The 17688-nt window shown below is 39.3% G+C and overlaps 1 protein-coding gene across 1 annotated transcript; it reads left to right on the top strand.

The window, feature by feature from the left end:
* Positions 1–2057: 2057 nt before the first annotated feature.
* Positions 2058–5179, top strand: LOC112177862 (ABC transporter I family member 10). The gene is made up of 5 exons (XM_024316105.1): positions 2058–2202; positions 3035–3123; positions 3575–3712; positions 3812–3928; positions 4928–5179. Exons 1-5 carry the CDS (start codon positions 2058–2060, stop codon positions 5177–5179), a joined length of 741 nt encoding a protein of 246 aa, XP_024171873.1.
* Positions 5180–17688: the final 12509 nt, after the last annotated feature.

Genomic DNA, 17688 nt, shown 5'->3' with positions numbered 1-17688 from the left:
TGGCATGTTCAAAATAAAGTATAAACTATAGCATAATTGAAACATGCTTAAACATAATTATTTAAAACATAAATAACAAGACATGCTGTAAGATGATTAATATTATCGAACAAAACATGCTTAATAACAAAATATAATAAAAGCATAAACAATAAAGTATAAAGCATGCTTTGTTAAAATCATAAAATAAAATGGGGCCGTGACCACTTACCCAATTTCAGCATTACCATTGCCCACTTACTCCACTAAGAGTTTTTTAACCCCCTTTACCCAATTCAATATTAAATGACAATTTAATCCTTCAATTTATTAAAAAATTACAGCTTCACTCTCTCTCCTCTATCTCTCTGCAGACCGATCTCTCTCTCTCTCTCTCTCTCCCCTCCCCCTCCACGTCTCTGTCTTTGTCTCTCTCTCTCATCTCTTTCCGGCGATCGAGGAACATCCCCATCGAGCAACTCACACTCACCATTCCGGTCACCGACGATGCTGAGGCTGAGTGACTATGCGAGAGTGAAATCGAAGACGACGAGGAGCTTTTCCCTTGGGGCTTTCCTTTCCCGGGCTTCCTTCGACGGAGGGCAATGTCAGAACTGGAGAATCCGGTAGCGAATATGACTCGCCGACGCCGCCGATGACTAGGTCCTCGTCAACGAACTTGCAAAGCGCGTCGCCGATTTGCTTGAGCGACTGGAAATAAGTTAGATGGGCTGCGTCCAAGGAGTAGCGGGTATCCGACGCCGTTTTGATGTCGTCTACTTTGGAGCCACCACAGTCCATATCATCAAACACGATTTTCTCGTTGATGTGGCTTTTTTTTTCATTCTGGTTTTTTTTTTTTTTTTTGGTATCCTGAGATTGCAATGTAACTGTGGGGTTTGTTTGATGGTCTACTGGGGGGCAGTAGACACATTATTGGCCCCCAGTAGACTATGATACGAGGGACAGGGATCACTATAGTGTGGTGTTTTGATAAGTTACCTGTTGTTTTCTGTGTATTAAAGTCAAATTATCTGTGAATCCTACAAAATGGTGCATTTTTGGTGGTCTATTGGGAGGCAGTAGAGACATTGGACTTTGTATTGAGGGGCAGTAATATGATTATTGGGAGCCAATAATATGATTATAAATTGATCAATTGTGCCTGTAGTGTATTCATTTTGGTTTTGAGAGTTCATACAATTCACTGGACGACAATAACACGATTATTGGAGGCAATAATATGATATTTGGGAGGCAATAATATGTTTTTTGGGGGGCAATAATATGATTACTGGGGGGCAATAATATGGTTACTGGGTATATTCTCCGGTCGCCGGATTCCTGTCTCCGGTCACCGGTCACCGGATTCCGGTCACCGGAGTCCGAGGCCAACCACTAGTCACCGGAGTCCGGTCACCGGAGTCGGCGGTCGGCCGCTGGTCACCGAAGTCCGGCAAGGTGGAGGATGATTTCTCCCTCTAAGTGAGAAAGAAGGAGAGGGCAAAAAAGTCCCAAAAATAAATAAAAAGAAATAAAAAAGAATTAATTGGGTAAAGGGGAAATAATCCCTTAGAGTGTTTTGGGTAAATGAGGTTTTTAAACTCTTGGTGGAGCAAGTGGGCAATTTTTAAGCTGAAATTGGGTAAATGATCATTTCCCCTAAAAAAATATAGAAAACATACTTGATTTCTATAAAACAATTTTAGCACACGCGCGTGTTGATGCAGGCGTGCGTAGCGATATTTTTGGACTTGAGAAAAACTGGGCTGCTTCCTTTTTTTTTTCAGCAGTGGGCCTTTTTTTTTTCCTGGGCTGCAGGCCTACTGTTTCTTTTTTCTTGTCTGGGCCGCAGGGGGCCTCTCTTTTTTCTTTTGTTTTCTCTGGCCGCAAGGCCTGTTTTTTTTTTTTTTTTTTTTTTTCAATTACCACTTTTTTCTTGGGCCGGGTTTTTTTTTTTTTCGCTTCTTCTTCTTGGTTTTTTTTTTTTTTTGGCGTCTTCTTCCTCAATCTGTTCTTTGTCTTTCTGCTTCTGGTTTGTTTCAGGCTCTGTCAGCCCGTGGGTGAGTACTGCAGCGATGGGTGTTGTGCAGGAAGGCTGTGGCTCGTGTGGGCTGTTGGGGATGGGGGACGAGTGGGCTGAAATTCTGGAAAATCTGGGCGGGTGTCGTCTGTCGGAGCACCAGGTCGTCTGGGACGAAGGGTTGATGGAAGAAGATGAAGGCCGGTGAAGGGGAAAGGACCGGTGCGGCAGTGCCGGTGGAGATGCTGTTGTGACTGGGCTGCTAGGCTGGAGGGAGCGCGTTGCAGCGACGATATCGGAGGCGTGCTGCTGCGATCGGTGTGGCTGCAAGGCTGGGATCTGCAGGTGGGCTGGCGAGAAGGAGGCAGGAAGAAGGATATGGACGAGGCCGGCTGTGGGGCTGCAGGAATCAGTGCTGCAGGGATCGGTGATGTAGACGCTGGGATGGGTTTTTCCGATCATTGGAGCTCCGGCTGGATGCTTCCGATGGCTTTTTTTTTTTTTTGATTGGTGCGGGGGAGAAAAAAAATGTCTAGGTTTTGGCTTTTTTTTTTTTTTTTTTTTCTTGGCTATTTGCTCTGAGCATGCTGATAACGTGTAGAAGTAAAATGCAATTGGAATTGTCTACTCATTTCATTCATAACCCCTTTATATAGGGATAGGATTACAACGGAAATACCAATTACATTGATGATACTAAATGCTGATTGAGCTGTGATTTGTGATTGCTTGATTCCCTCTTCGTCTGTTTCCTTGACGAAGGCACATAATGTGTTTTTCCTTTAACATTTTTGAAATTAAATGTTAAATTGAATACTAAAACGAATTTACTGTTTGTGTCACTACAATAGAGCTCCTCAAGGAACTACTTGTTCAAGTTTATATTGTCACCATCTTTCATGTAACAGGTAGGAACTACTTTTCTTTTAATGGTTACCCGGCCAACTTTAATTTAGGATCTCACATGTCCTTTCATTTGGTTTATTCGGTTGTTTTTTTTTTTTTTTTGTTCCTCTGATTCTTTCTTGGCAGAATTGGTTCGATGTGGTGGGGATGATGTTTCTATTGCTCACTGGAAATCTGATTGTCGGAACATCAATATCGCCATGGGTCCTTTTCTTGTAAGTAGCAAAGTATAGTGCAATGTACCTGTGCAATTGTTCTGATGTGTGTAGGGCAATATTAATTGTTCTAACTGCTCTAGATAAATAAGTATTGTATTTTTGGCTGTTAGGTGCCAAATATGCAATTTTGTTAAGCAATTGTTCTGTTAATTGCTAAGCACATTTTCTTGATATAAGTTCTGTTGATGATATAAGCTGATATATACAAAGTACTCAGTTAGTTAGTTGTTCTGTTTTTGATATATATAAGCACTTAGATGTTCTGCTTAAAACTTTAAATTGATATAAGTTTTGAAGTTGTGTAGTGCAAGCACAATATGTTCTAGTATTAGTGAGACAACAAAGAAATATGATAAATATAGCTCATTTATACGTAAGGCTTACGCCTCACGCCTCAAGGCGAACGCCTTACTAAGGCTCTCCTGAAAACGCTTTGGCTACTCCTCAGCCTTTTAAAACATTGGTAGTGCCTACAGTTGAAGCAGATGTGGCATTTGGTCTTGGTAAGTTCAACTTGACAAGTGATGAAGTCAAATCTAGAGTGTCAAAAGCTGCAAATGCTGTTAGCATGTCGAAGTACCTACAGGTAAATTAAGGACAACTATGACTCAAAAATTACTCAAACATATACAACAATTTTAGCAAGAAATTTTACAGGTTTTCCTTTTGTCACATTTGTCAAGAGGTCAGTCCAGACTCTGGTGGCCAGAAGCAAAGGGTTGCCATTGCTGGTGCTTCAGCTGAAGCATGCAAAGTTTTGTTATTGGATGAGCTGACAACATTTTTGGATGAAAGAGATCAGGTAGTTCCCTTCTCTTTTACGATTGGCGTGAAATGAGGGCTACAATTTTATCATGTTGTCTTATGTGTTAGATCAAAAGTGGACTCATCACAAGTTATCCTAGAGTAACTAGGAAACCATCAAATGCATTAAATCGGATACAACATGGATCTGGAAAAGAATCAACCTAGATATCTAATGTGATAGTGTATTTAGCATTGGATTAGGAATCCGTTATTTGGACTACAAGAAAGTCCTAAACTGTGATGCATTAGGAATCTAAGATACAAGTCTTGTTCTTCAAGGAAAATCTTTATGGGAGGATTCCTAGGACTTGAACTTGTATAAATAAGAGGTTAGGGTCCCTATTATCACCACCGTTCTACAAGCATTGTGTTCTGCCCATTCAGAAGCTATAGTTGGTGAATAGCAGAAGACTTCAACCTCGCCTTCATTCTTGTTTTTGCAACTGCAGCAATGGCTTCTACTTTGGACATCAATGGTATGTACTTGATCCTCTAAGGTTAATGAAGAACCTGTAATTGTGTGAGCTTGTTTGTAAATTAGTTTTACATTATGGACGCAATTGCAACATATTGAACTGCATTTAGAGGGAAAGTGGGTAACCATCAGTATACGGTAATACTTTGGCGTTTTTTTTTCCCCTTCCATTGATCCATTCTCACCGTTCTGTTGTGAATTCGTGATCATATGCGAACCCACATCTAAAAGGGTACACATAGGTAAATTCCATATGATGGTGCTGGAGCCCATAACCAGACAATAGGCTTTTGCAAGTCACTTGGGCACCTTCATATGGCCTTTTATTCTTTTAGTGAAGAATACGGCTTTATTAAATAAGAATCATGTCACTTCAGCAGTCATCTTGTTCCTATTTTTATATAGATGTTGACCTCCTGAAATATTTTCTTGACAATAAGTTGAGCATTTTCTAGACGATAGATACTCTCTATGCTTTGTGCTCTATAATTGTTACTGAGTTTTGGCTTTTATAACAAGGTTGGGGTGATTAAAGCTGTGAGGAGATCCTTGGATAGTTCTGGGGAAGTTACAGCGTTATGGGTCACTCATCGCCTGGAAGAACTTGAGTATGCAGATGGTGCTGTTTATATGGAAAATGGGAGAGCTGTGATGCATGGCGATGCAGCAAGCATTACGGATTTAATTAAAACCAAGCAAACAGCATATATCAAGGAAATCAATTCTGGACTGGTAGTGAGAGAGTACTTTTCTGTGTATAACTTCCATTGATTATTTAAGAATCTATCCTCAGAGTCTCAACAAATTTTCCAATTAAAATTATAAGAATTTTGGTGAAACAAAGCATTTAGGTTTCCTCGATCAAACTTGTGATTGGATTGATAATGGTCGAAAAAATTCACTGGAAGCAGTCTTCAGGGGATTTTTGTGACCTTCCGAGGCCTCCTTGAGCCTAGGGATGGCAAAAATCCCCAGAGGGGCGGAGCTCCATTGGATACCCGCCCCTGATGGGGGGAGAATTCGGGGACAAATGGGGAATGGGGATGGGGATCCCCAATCCCCGCTATCTAAGATTGGGGATGGGGCGGGGATGGTATTGTGATCCCCATCCCCAAACCCGCCCCAATAATATATACATATATTTAACTATATATTTTTTAATTTATTTTTTATAATATAAATCATAAATATATACATTTACTACTTTACTTTAATGGCTACATTTTTACTTTAATGGTGTTTTGACTTTTGCACTCAATGAATTATGATTTATGAATTTAATCATGTTTTAAATTTATTGGTTGTAGATTTTGATTTTAAAAAAGGCAATATGAGAAAAAAAATATTTTATTTATTAAATTCTTATTGGGGATTTGGGGCGGGTTTGGAGGTTTAGTCCCCAGTGGGGATGGGGATGGGGAATCCCCAATATAATTTTATTGGGGATTGGGGCGGGGATGGGGGTAGAGAATGACCCCGGGGATGGGGATGGTATTGTGATCCCCATCCCCAACCCGCCCCATTGCCATCCCTACTTGAGCCTCCTTTGAAGCCTTAGAAGGCTAGAAGTCTAGAACCACACCACCAACTTGTGGTGGAGGCCGAGGGGACCTAGGTTGCGCAACAGCCTAAGGTTATTGCAGTCTTGACGCTGAAAAAACTGTTTTTCCTTATTCTCTCTCAAGTATAGAAATAAATATGCAAAGATATAATATAGGAAAAGAACAATCTATCTACTTATCTGTCTATCTAGACGAATTTTGATGCAGAACGGATGGCAGCCCGATTCGAAGAGCAGTTTGATCGTGCAAAAGGAGGAAAACGAAAAGTTACTAGTAGCCACGACATAGCTCGGTGTCCGATTGGAGCGCGCCATAGCTTTCCGGAAAGGGAATCGCGCTAGGAACAAAACTCGTCGCTATGCCACGACGTGTGGGCTTTTTCGGGCTTTCGGGGTCGTTTAGGGCCTCAAAACTGCAATTTACTGTTTTTTCAAAATTTTAGTTTCCTAGTTTTTTTTTTGGTTTATTTTATTTTACCCGTGGGATTTAGGGTTTCATTGTTAGTCGCCCTAGGGTTTCTTTTCTCATATATAAGCAACGTTAAACGGCTGCAGAATTATCTTTTATCATATTATCAATCAAATTGAGATTTATCTCTTTTATCTCCGGTGGACTCCAGAAACTTTGTTATAGGTTTATTGCTTGTAAACCTTAGGTCATCTTTCCGGCTGCGTCAAATTTAAACAATACAACTCTATTGTACTAGAACTCCAGTGGATAGCAATATTCCCTCTGTTGTCAATAAGGTCAACAAATTGTTAACAGATCATTGGTTTACAAATTGCTCCTTAAGATTGCTAGATAAAGAAAATCAACTCGTTCACATTGCTATAATCAGATTATCTTTTAGAGCTCTTTGATCTGATACATGGATGAAATTGGTTCCATTACAAACATGTCTACTTACAGTCTAGAATTGTATTCGAAGTGCAGAGCACAGATTTGGAGTCTGTGAGATGATGTTTGAGATGCCAGTCCATGCAGCTTTGTTTTGATCTTTTGGCAAAATTTACTGAGGATAAATGCAAAACTTCAGCTTCAGTTTTCGGTTTCCAGTCTCTGTTCAAATTCAGTGATAAAGAAGACCAAACAGAGCCTAACACAAGTAACAAATATGCAGACTCACTAGTTATATGGAAAATAGTGAAAAGATTCTGATCAATCATCTTTTCCTTGTGGTGACCGGAGAGGGGGGGTCCTACAGCGCCGCGACCCCGAGCCAATGAAAAACCGACATGTCACGAATAATATCCCGATAACTCATCAACCCGAAATTGCAAGGCCTTTTGGGTTTAGATTGTTGGTTTACAAAACACTTTCTTGGACAAATCATTCTAGCAACCGAACAACCCATTTTCAAAAGCGGAATTTGAAATGGGCTAAGAGTTTTGGGCTTGCAATAGGAGCCCAATTCGGAAAATGACGAATCACTAAGTAAATACAAGTATGAGAGATGCGCCCCAGGGTTGCGGGTCTCCCGAGATTTTGTAAATAAACGAGTGGAAAACAAATAAAAGTAAATAAATAAGAGACTTCAAAGTCCGGTAAAGGACTAAGATCTTAATTTAATAAAGTCAAAGAAAAATACACCAAGCCGGACCAAGTGCCTCCCCTGCACGCTCCCCGACCACACGCTCGAAACCTGCACACTGTTGTAGGGGTGAGCTTTCGTCCTCGCATGCCCAATAGGGGCCGACCCAACCATGCTTGGTTTGAAAGATAATATACTTGAAAATATTTACTACATAATATTATGCACGTTTATCGAAAATACTTTAAAAAGAGGCAACCACAAACATTTATTCACTTTTATAAAACATATGCAACATGCTTCACACAACTTAGAGCTCCGAGATACTTACCTGCCAGCTAAACTCAAACAAATCGGTGACCGACTTGGTTCGTCATCCTTCGAGAACCGGCCAACTACTCTGTAGTCCTTGTAACTACAAGTAGCGAAAGTGTCCATTTCCTGGCCCTGAGTCTCCTATGACTGGTTCACTGTCTATACTCACTCTTCCTCGACAAACATAGGAGCACGGCCCCCTCCGGAGGTTCACGGTTATCGACACCGTGGGATCCCTAGGGATCTACGCGTCTAGGTCCCATTCACTTTCAGGTCACAAGTACAAACATACGATGGGTACAGTATCTCAACATGCAAGTCTAGCCTCGGTTTTCGTAATAAGCAATTATCAGTTATGGAAACACGGATATCACGAGGCATCGACTAATGAACAGCCAAAAGCATACTTGCAGGCAACATATTATTATGCTAGAGCATTCCACGTATAGAAAAGCCTCTAACAAGGAAGGGACAACTCACCCTACCTAGAATTGGAGTGCTCGCCCAAACTTAACTTTATTTCCGACTTTCGATACTTCTTCCAATTTCATATGCACACGCTCGAGTCCCTTAACAAAAATTGTATCCGATAAGTAATCAATTTATAACTCACTTTAAAATTCACCAAATAACCCATTAACGATAATTATTAGAAACCATTCCTGAACAATTCACTTAGAATGGTAAGCTCATTCGGGATATGGTGATCATACTTCTTTCAATAATATAGTTCGGGTTAAGTATTTGATGCTTGGCTAACATTCTTGTTTTAAGCAACAAATACAGTTACCATTCCCAAATGACCTCGCTTCTTTTGGTCATTCCGGGATATGATAAGTTTAGGATAATTTGAATTGTACCTTTCAAATTTGGATGAATCAATTTAACTTAACCCATTTTCACTTTCTTTAACAATAACCGACTTATGTATACTCACAACTTGACTAACCAAGGCAATAGTTGTATCTCACAAAAATAGCCATTCTCTTTCCACCTTGCATTTACAACAAATTCAGAATTATAGCATATTCATCCCTCTCTACTTTATATTTCGTCTTCTTTATTAAAAGAAACCAAATCACAAACATTCAGCATCTTCCTTAATCACAACTTTACCATAGTCAACATACCAAATGTTTAAATCACTATTTCACCATTTAAGTCTTTCACATTCATGAGACTACAAACAACTTTCTGCCGATGTTTACAACTTCAACCACCAAAATAACTCCAAACACCCATTTACAACTATTAGAAACAGAACACCATCAATTTCACAAATCAATTTCTCTTCCAGACTCGAAGCCAATTCATCATTGCAGCAATCCAGCTCCAACAATTGTTTTGGACACCTAACAGATATGACAAAATCAACAGTCCAACTCTTAACCAAATTCATTCCAAAACCGAGTTCTTGAATCCTTACCTTTCCTCAATACAAATGGAACTGACCCAGCACTTCTCTTCTCCGAAAGCTTACAATTTTGCAGACCTCATTTCCTCCAAAATCTCCAGAACACATATTCCATAATCCTCACAGATTTCAAATTATAGCAAACTACAAAGACCCCCCTAGTAGAAGTCCAAAACACAAATAACTCCTCCACTTTTGATTTTATACATCTAAGGACAAAAGTTTACACTTAAGGACATTTTGTCTTTAGTAAGTCTTTTACTTTCCTTAATAGTTATCTCTTCCTTGGGTAAAAATAAAATTGACGGAACGTAGTGGGCCCATGCTTTTGAATTTGTTTGTTTAACCATATTGCAGGTATAAATCCATCCTCTATACTCGAAGGTAAACGGTTATTTTCACCATTCATAATTTCGATTGTTGATAGACTTGAGTTGATTGCTATTTGCAAAATTACTACTAAGGAACTGCAAAAGGAGAGAGAGAAATTGAGAAAATTAAAAACCTATAGAGATAATCTTAGTAGAGATTCTCCCGATTACTGGGATATTATCTATAGACTACAGACTAGAATATATAGAATAGAAGAGGAGATAGATAATCTCTTAGAAGTTCTGGAAGAGGAACAAAAACCTCTTGATTATTTGAGCATTGGTTAGATCCGCACATCACTGGTATCAGAGCTTGTAAAATAGCTCAAGGAGAACCCCTCCTTAATGGGGACAATGTCAGAATTGTTATTAGAAAAAATAAATTCTCTATTAAAATCTTCTGATGAGAAATATCAGAAGTTGTTACTAGAAATATCTAGATGTCAAACTCATCTAGAAAAATTACCTGCTATAATCCACCAATTAGAAAGATTGGAAAACAAACTGGATTATATCAAAGAACTTCCAAAAGTGGAAGAAGAAAAGCTGACAGTTGTCAGTAGAAAAGTCAATGAACAGCAAAAAACGCTGGATATCATGAAAAATATACTGAAGGACAAGAAAGTGCCTACAGTAAAAAAGAAAACTAATGGATTCAAACCGTTAGAAAAACCAGACACAAATCGTATTCCAAATATGATTTTTCTGGAACCATCTACTAGTCAGACTAGTATCCGGTATGAAAATCCGGAAAATAGAGAAATGAAGATGTTAAGCATCTTTGGGAAAAAGAAGGGAGTACAGCTCCTAAATGCTGAAGAATTCGAATTCAACGAAATCGAACAAGAGGTAAAAAATTCCTCAATCCCAAAGTTAGATTTTAAACAAATCTACAAAAGGGGAAAGTTTGATTTAATGGATAGCCATTATTTTAAACTTCTGGAAATTACAACTCCAGCTACAGCAGGAGGAGAGACTGATCTTCTATTAATCACTCCTTCAGAAGTTGCTAGAGCTCAAGCAAAAAAATATCAATTTATGCATATTGGAGCAGTCCAAGTAGGCATAAATCTGCTTGCACGTGAAGGCATAAACTGTTCGGTCCTATGTGTCCTACAGGACAACAGGTTAACAAACTTCCAAGCTAGTCTGTTGGGAACACTCGAAGCATCCTTATGCGACCAAGTAGCATATTTCAACTGCTTCCCCAACTTCACCACCAGCTTGAAAGATGCAGCTCATTGTCTCAGACTGAGAGTCAAGACAGATGGTATATCCATGAAAGAAGATATGCAAGAACTTGCTATAGTATATAGAATATACTATAAATTGATGAGTACTACAGTGGCCCCTAAGACAAGGATAACAAATATCCCAGGTCTTACTACTGGATTCCTCACCAATCAGAAGAACCATTCACAACAAATCCACAAAGTTACTTGGAATGAAGTAACTTTTCCGCTTGAATGGAAATTATCCGGTCCAAAAAAGCAGCCGGAAAGAGCAAAAGCAAAGATCTACGAGAGTAGAAAGACTGGAGAAATTAGTCTTAATTTTGACAATCACAGAAGAAGTGATGTCAGTCCTGAGAATCTCAGGATAAACAAGAACAATCTTCTAAGAAGAAGCTACAGCACTAGAGAAGCTAGTGTCAGTGGTATAAAACCCACTATTGAAGAGCCAATTTCTGAAGAAGAATTGGAAGCTGATCTGAACAGACCAGTCCATATGTTCAGAACTAAGAAGCTCTATGATCTTTATGAAGAAGCTGGGAATTGCGAAAATCCTGAACAATTAGAAAAACTAATCGAAGAAATGAAAGAATACAAATTCAGAAAGACAAGAAAAGTCTTTCCTTATCAAGATATTGAAATGGAAGAAGGAGAAAGCTCCAGAACTTTCATTAGCAGAGAAAAAAAAGAAATAAAACTCCCATTTCAGAAAGCCCCCACGGGTAAAAAAGGAGAAAGAAATTCTCAAAGATTTGTCCCAGAGGACAATCTGCCTAGAGTTCCGATCACGAACTATGGCATATGGTTAAATCTAGACAAGAGTCTAGACAAAAGAAAAACCATTGACCAATGGGTAGACAGCCTGATGATGGCTTCTGCACTCACCCTTGGCAAATTTGAAGCACCAGATCTGCAGGTGTACTATGAAACTACTCTCACTGGAGTAGCAAAAAAGTACTACCTATCTTTCAAAGAAACTGCCAGAGGAAAAGACTGGCTGGAAGAAATCAAAAATTCAAAATCTCCGTATGATTTTGCAGTACCACTGTATGATCAGTTCTGTGGAGATCTTTCAAATCTAAGTGAAAAAGCCAAAGAAACGGCAAAATCGAATATCTATGCTCTTAAAATCTGTGACATGAGATATTTCGAAGAATACTTGAATGAGTTTCAAGAGTACTACTGTACAATTGGTGAACTAGAAAATACTGATCTAGTTAATCTGTTGCACAGAAAACTCCCTGAACCATGGAGAACAGCTGTGAGAGAAAGCATAGCTGAAAAACCAATTGAAAGATTTTCAGTTGGAGGGATTGCCGACAGAATCCGGCAATTACTGAAAGAGCAATGCAAAGCCAATCTTAGAGCTAAGATGGCCAAGAAACAACTCAAAGGAGTTGAAAATTTCTGTTATGGAATATTAGATATGCCCACAAACTGGGGATGCCATGACTCCAAATTCCACAGAAAGAAGAAAAAGGAAAAATATTACTCTAAAAAATTTAAAAAGAGTAATCAGAAGAAGAATTGGAAATTCAAGAGAAGTTCCAATTACAAAAAGCAACAGGATGAAGATCCTAAAAAGAAATTCTTCAAAAAGAAGAATACTCATCAGCATAAACAGCCTAGCAAGAAAGCTTGCAGATGTTGGTTGTGTAAAGCTGAAGGACACTATGCAAATGAATGTCCGGAAAAGGGTAAAAGATCTACTAAGGCTCTCATTGAAGAATATGAGCAAATAGTAGAGGTAGCAAACATGAAAGGCTACGAAATAGCCTATTCTGATGATGAAGATGACGACAGGTCAGTCTACTCTGCCTGGTCTGGAGAAGAAGAAAGTTCATCAGAAGAGTCTGAGATTGATTCTGAAGTAGAGTACTTCGAATCTAGACAACTGAATGTTTTGAGAATAAAAAACTGGGAAGAAAGCAAGACAGAATCCTTCATGTCTTCTTATCAGGTGAACCCTGGTACATTCGTTTGTGACTACTGCTTATGTCACGAAAAGAATGGTCTCCCAATGTTTTGTGAAGAGTCTAAGAAGACTTATCACAAAGAATGCTTCATAGCTGAAGCGAGAAGAAAAACCAAGAATGGTCTTGTCAGCCAATTGGTTAAGCAAGAATATGAAGAGTATTTTGCCGAGCAAAAGGCAAAAGAAATTGAAACTCTTTTCCAGGAAACCATGGAACCATCTTCCTCGAAAAAGGAAGAAATCGTCGATAAAGAAAAAGTCGATGAAGATATTGAACTAGTTGAAATACCAGAAAATGTAGAACTGGTGAAACCACCAGAAACGGTACATCTCTTAGAAAGACAAGAGGCTACTGACACATGGGATCTACTTGGCCAACCTTCTGGCAAGTATGATTATAAAGTCAGATATGATCCTCCGTCCTGGCTCAGTGATCCAGACATCAAAGAGATAATTCCTACAAACTGGGATGATAGTGAAGATAAATCACCCATGCAGGAAAATGTTTCAGAAGAATGTAAACCATTCATTCCAAAAGAGCAAGCTCAAGAAAATGAGCCTCACCAATCGAAAGTCGTCTCTACAAGTAGATACAGCAACTACATAGAGATCGGACTCAAATTCCCTGATCACAGGAAATATCATCTACATGCCTTTGTAGATAATGGATCAGGTTTTACTGTTGCAAAGAGATTTGCAATTCCAGATGAACTCTGGAAAGAAGATAAGAAAAAGTCTGCTACTGGTGTTACATTTGATGGAAGCCATCTCACCATGAAGAAAGTAGCAAAAAATGTTCATATCACCATTGGTGGAGGAACATTTATCATCCAGAATGTTTGGCAGTCAGAAGGCCAAGGATCTGATTTCCTGTTAGGAAATGATTTTATTCTCCAACAAAGATTTATTCAGGATGAAGAAGCGATAGGCTTCAGGAAAGGAGGACGGGTGTTCTGGGCAGACCGACTCACACATGCATTCAGTGTGGTAGGTCCCGGTTTTACTACTCACTATCAGAGATCGCAACAGAATAGTGGTGATCTTACCCCCTACAAACCCAAATTCGAGCCCATACTCCAAATCAAACAACAAGAAGAATTGCTTGTTGAAGAATCTTCAGAAGAAGAAGAAGAAGAAGCTAGTGAAGATGAAGAAGCTAGTTTCATCCATGAACACAACCTCAAGCACTTTCAGAATAAGCTTGAGTCTCAGCAAATTCCCACTCTTGAAAAAATCAAGAAACTACTCGAGCAGAATGTGGATACAAATCCTCAAAAGTTTTGGGAAAAAGACCCAGTGGTCTGTGAACTGAAATTGCATGACATGAATGCTATCTGCCATGTCAAAGCCATTCCTCATTACAAAGAGGAAGATCAAAAAGAATTCAGAAAAGATATTGAAGATCTCCTGAACAAGAGATTGATTCAACCTTCCACTAGCCCTCATCATGCTCCAGCATTCTACGTGAGAAATCATGCAGAAACTCTAAGAGGAAAGGCTAGAATGGTGATTGACTACAGAGATGTCAACAAGAAGACTGTCAAAGATGGTTATCAAATTGCTCAAGTAAGAGTACTGATCAACCAGCTCAGAGGAGCCAAAGTCTTTTCGAAATTCGATGCAAAGTCGGGTTTCTGGCAAGTCAAGATGCATCCTGAGAGCATACCTCTCACTGCATTTGGAACACCACAAGGCCATTATGAATGGTTAGTAATGCCTTTTGGTCTAAAGCAAGCTCCCTCAATCTTCCAAAGAAAGATGGACAACATCTTCAAGCATGTGGCAGAGTTTTGCGTCGTCTACATAGATGACATCCTAGTCTTCTCCAAAAACAAAGAAGAACACATGAAACACCTCCATGAGGTAGTAAAGCTGATAGTTCAGCATGGAATCATCCTAGGTGAAAAGAAAATCTTCTTTATCCTTGATGAAGTTGATTTCCTAGGGATAAACATCAAAAATGGAGTAATAAAACTCCAACCTCATATTCTTGAAAAGATCTGGAAGTTCCCAGACAAAATTCCTGATGCTAAGAGTCTAGAGAGATTCCTTGGTGTCATAAATTATGGGAGAGATTTCATCCCTAAAATCTCAGGGTTAACAGCGATGTTATCTCCTAAGACAAGTTCCAAAAGAAAATGGAACTTCACCGAAGATGATGAAAAGATTGTGAAGCAGATAAAAAATCTCTGCAAAAACCTCCCTCCTCTCCAACAACCAGAAGAGAATGATGAAATTATCCTCCAGACAGATGCGAGCGATAATTACTGGTCCGGTGTTGTTCTGGCAAGAGCGCCTGGAACTAACATTGAAAAGATCTGCAAATTTTGTAGTGGCAAGTTCAGCCCTGCAGAACTGAATTATCCCACAGGGGAAAAAGAAATTTTGGCTGTCAAGAAAACGATTTTAAATTCACCAGCTTTTCTTGGAAAAACCTTTACTGTCCGCACCGATTGTGCCAGAGTAAAGAATTTCAAAAATTTTAAACTTGATAAAGCTGCTGATAGAGGAAGATTAGCAAACTGGCAATTATTTCTTAACCAATATGATTATAATGTTGAATTAATTGCAGGAAACAAGAATTATCTTCCAGACGCATTGACCAGGGAAATGGCAATGTTTAGCCAAAGAGAAGACGACGAAGGTCGTAATCCCAGAAGCAGAAGGACTGGGAAAGAACATGAGCATCAAGAAGATCCTATGGAAACCAAAGAAAAAGTTCTTAAAAGGTTTCTGCTAAGTCCTAAAGGACTAGCCTCAACTGATCAATCCCAGGGTAAAGGATTGGCTAGCCCGTCTCAAACGGCAGACGGTAAAGGCTCATCAAGACCGTTGACGGCTGCTGCTTTGCCAAAAAGCAGACCAACTCCAACTGGAGTCATAAATGTTTTTAATTATGAATTAAGAACTTTTGACACTCCTGTGTTCAGAACTGGCAGGAGACTAGCTTATCACCAGAAGGCAATCTTAGATAATCTCTTATTTGCTTTCCAAGAAAGAAGCAGTGGTCTAATGTTCCCAGCACTCTTTGCACTAGCTGAAGAACTATATGAGAACGCCAGACCACAATTTGAAGAAAGTCATATACAGCAGAGTGCTGTAAGAAAAGAAAAAATTCTCTTCCTTGAAAGTCCAGAAAGTGCTAGAGTTCCTGTCATGGCACTTAATGAATCAGACTGGCATGAATTCCACAGTCTGATAGGAAGACATAATCCAGAAGACCTAGTTCCTCCAACTCTCTTTATTGTTTCAGGTCCTTATGTTGGAAGATACCTGGTTAATGTTCAGAGTGAACATCCTCAAGAACACAAGCTCTGGCTTGTTGAAAATGGTTTTGTCCATAATCTGTGGACTAAAACAAATGATGATCTAAAAGGTTTGCCGCCTATCATTGTTAATACAGTCAAAAATGTAAGAAAAAATGACTGTATGCTTAGACTGAAGTTCAGATCCACTCCTCCAGAATGGATCCAGAAGGCAAACGGTGAAGTTGAATATATTCCTCCTTATCATTATGTAAGAATTATTCAAAGGAAATATCTTCAACCAGCCTGTGTAGGGTACAATGGCCAACCAAACTCAAGCATCCCTTGGATGAAAGCCATGACTCTAGAATATATCAAAAAGATCATCTCTGAGGATACCTACAATACCTTCCTGGCAGCAGGAGAGAAAATTATCATCACTGCTTACGATCATCCTGACGTAGTCAGCAGTGACTTGTTTCTATCTCTTACCAGAAAAGAGATAGATTCGACACTGGCATGCTTACGATGGGTGGAAAAACTTGAAACTGACAACCACTACAAGATGTATGTTGATACAGATGTCGAAGACAATGCAACAACAGTAAAGATGGCCCAGGCAGATAACGACTCGTTTGTCCTTGGTCACAATTCAGAAACCGACGAGAACATGTGAAGCAGCAGGTGTAGAAAACACCGAAAGTCCTTTTGGATTTTTCCTAAAAGTGACTTTTGCTTTTCAAAAAGCAGGTGAAAAACATTTCACCTAAAGGAATCTGCTTTTTCCCCGGTCGACCTCCACCAGCAGGAGCACTAAGGAAAGCAGGAAATCACGGAGTCGTTCTGTACATTTTGTTGTTTTGAATTGTAATTTGGGTTCCGCTCCCTATATAAGGAGCTTTAGCTTCTCTTAGAAGGCATTCGAAAAGAAAGGCATTAGTTCTATATTCGAAAATCTCTAAGATCAGCATATCTCAGTAGCAGTAGCAGTCCGTCTGTGGACACAGTGTGCTTTCTATTACAAGTAAGTGTTTGTAAATCAATTATGAGTAGCTAAAACAGCTTCTAGCTGTTTGCCCAAGAGTGAGGCTCTGGGTTCTGTATCTGTATTTATGTTTGAATAAATAAATTCAGTTTGTGCCCAGTACTCTGTCACAAAAATATTTTACTATTTTTGCATCTATGTTTTGGTAGCAGTAGCAGTCAGTAAGCAGTAGCAGTCTTTCTATAAAAACTGACCCCTATCATACTAAGGCAGCAGTGATTCCGCCCTGGTAGTAGCCGCTTAGACAGGAAGTCGTTAGGTGAAATTGTGGCATGTTGAAAGCTAGTCCTTAGGCTGATACTGTGTTAGTTTGGAAAAGAAATAGGCTGATACTGTGTACTGTAGCTGATACTATGTAAAAAGCAAAGAAGGTAAAAGGAGAATAGTGTCTGTCCTTAATTGTATAGTGGAAAAGGTTGTGGACTTAGTTGTCAAAAAATATGTTGTCTGGTAGTGCTTTGTAGTTAACCCTTCAAATTAAGCAATCGAGTTAGGGTTCTCAATCTAGATCAAAGTAGAAGCCTCAAGAAGAAGAAGGGATAGAATCCAGCTTACCAAACGAAGAGAATAATCTGGTGGCGCTCACGGTG

This window comes from Rosa chinensis, chromosome 7 (genome assembly GCF_002994745.2).
Source record: "Rosa chinensis cultivar Old Blush chromosome 7, RchiOBHm-V2, whole genome shotgun sequence".
Taxonomy (NCBI): Eukaryota; Viridiplantae; Streptophyta; class Magnoliopsida; order Rosales; family Rosaceae; genus Rosa; species Rosa chinensis.
The sequence above is the reverse complement of the archived record's forward strand: the minus strand, read 5'-3'. Positions and strand labels throughout refer to the sequence as shown.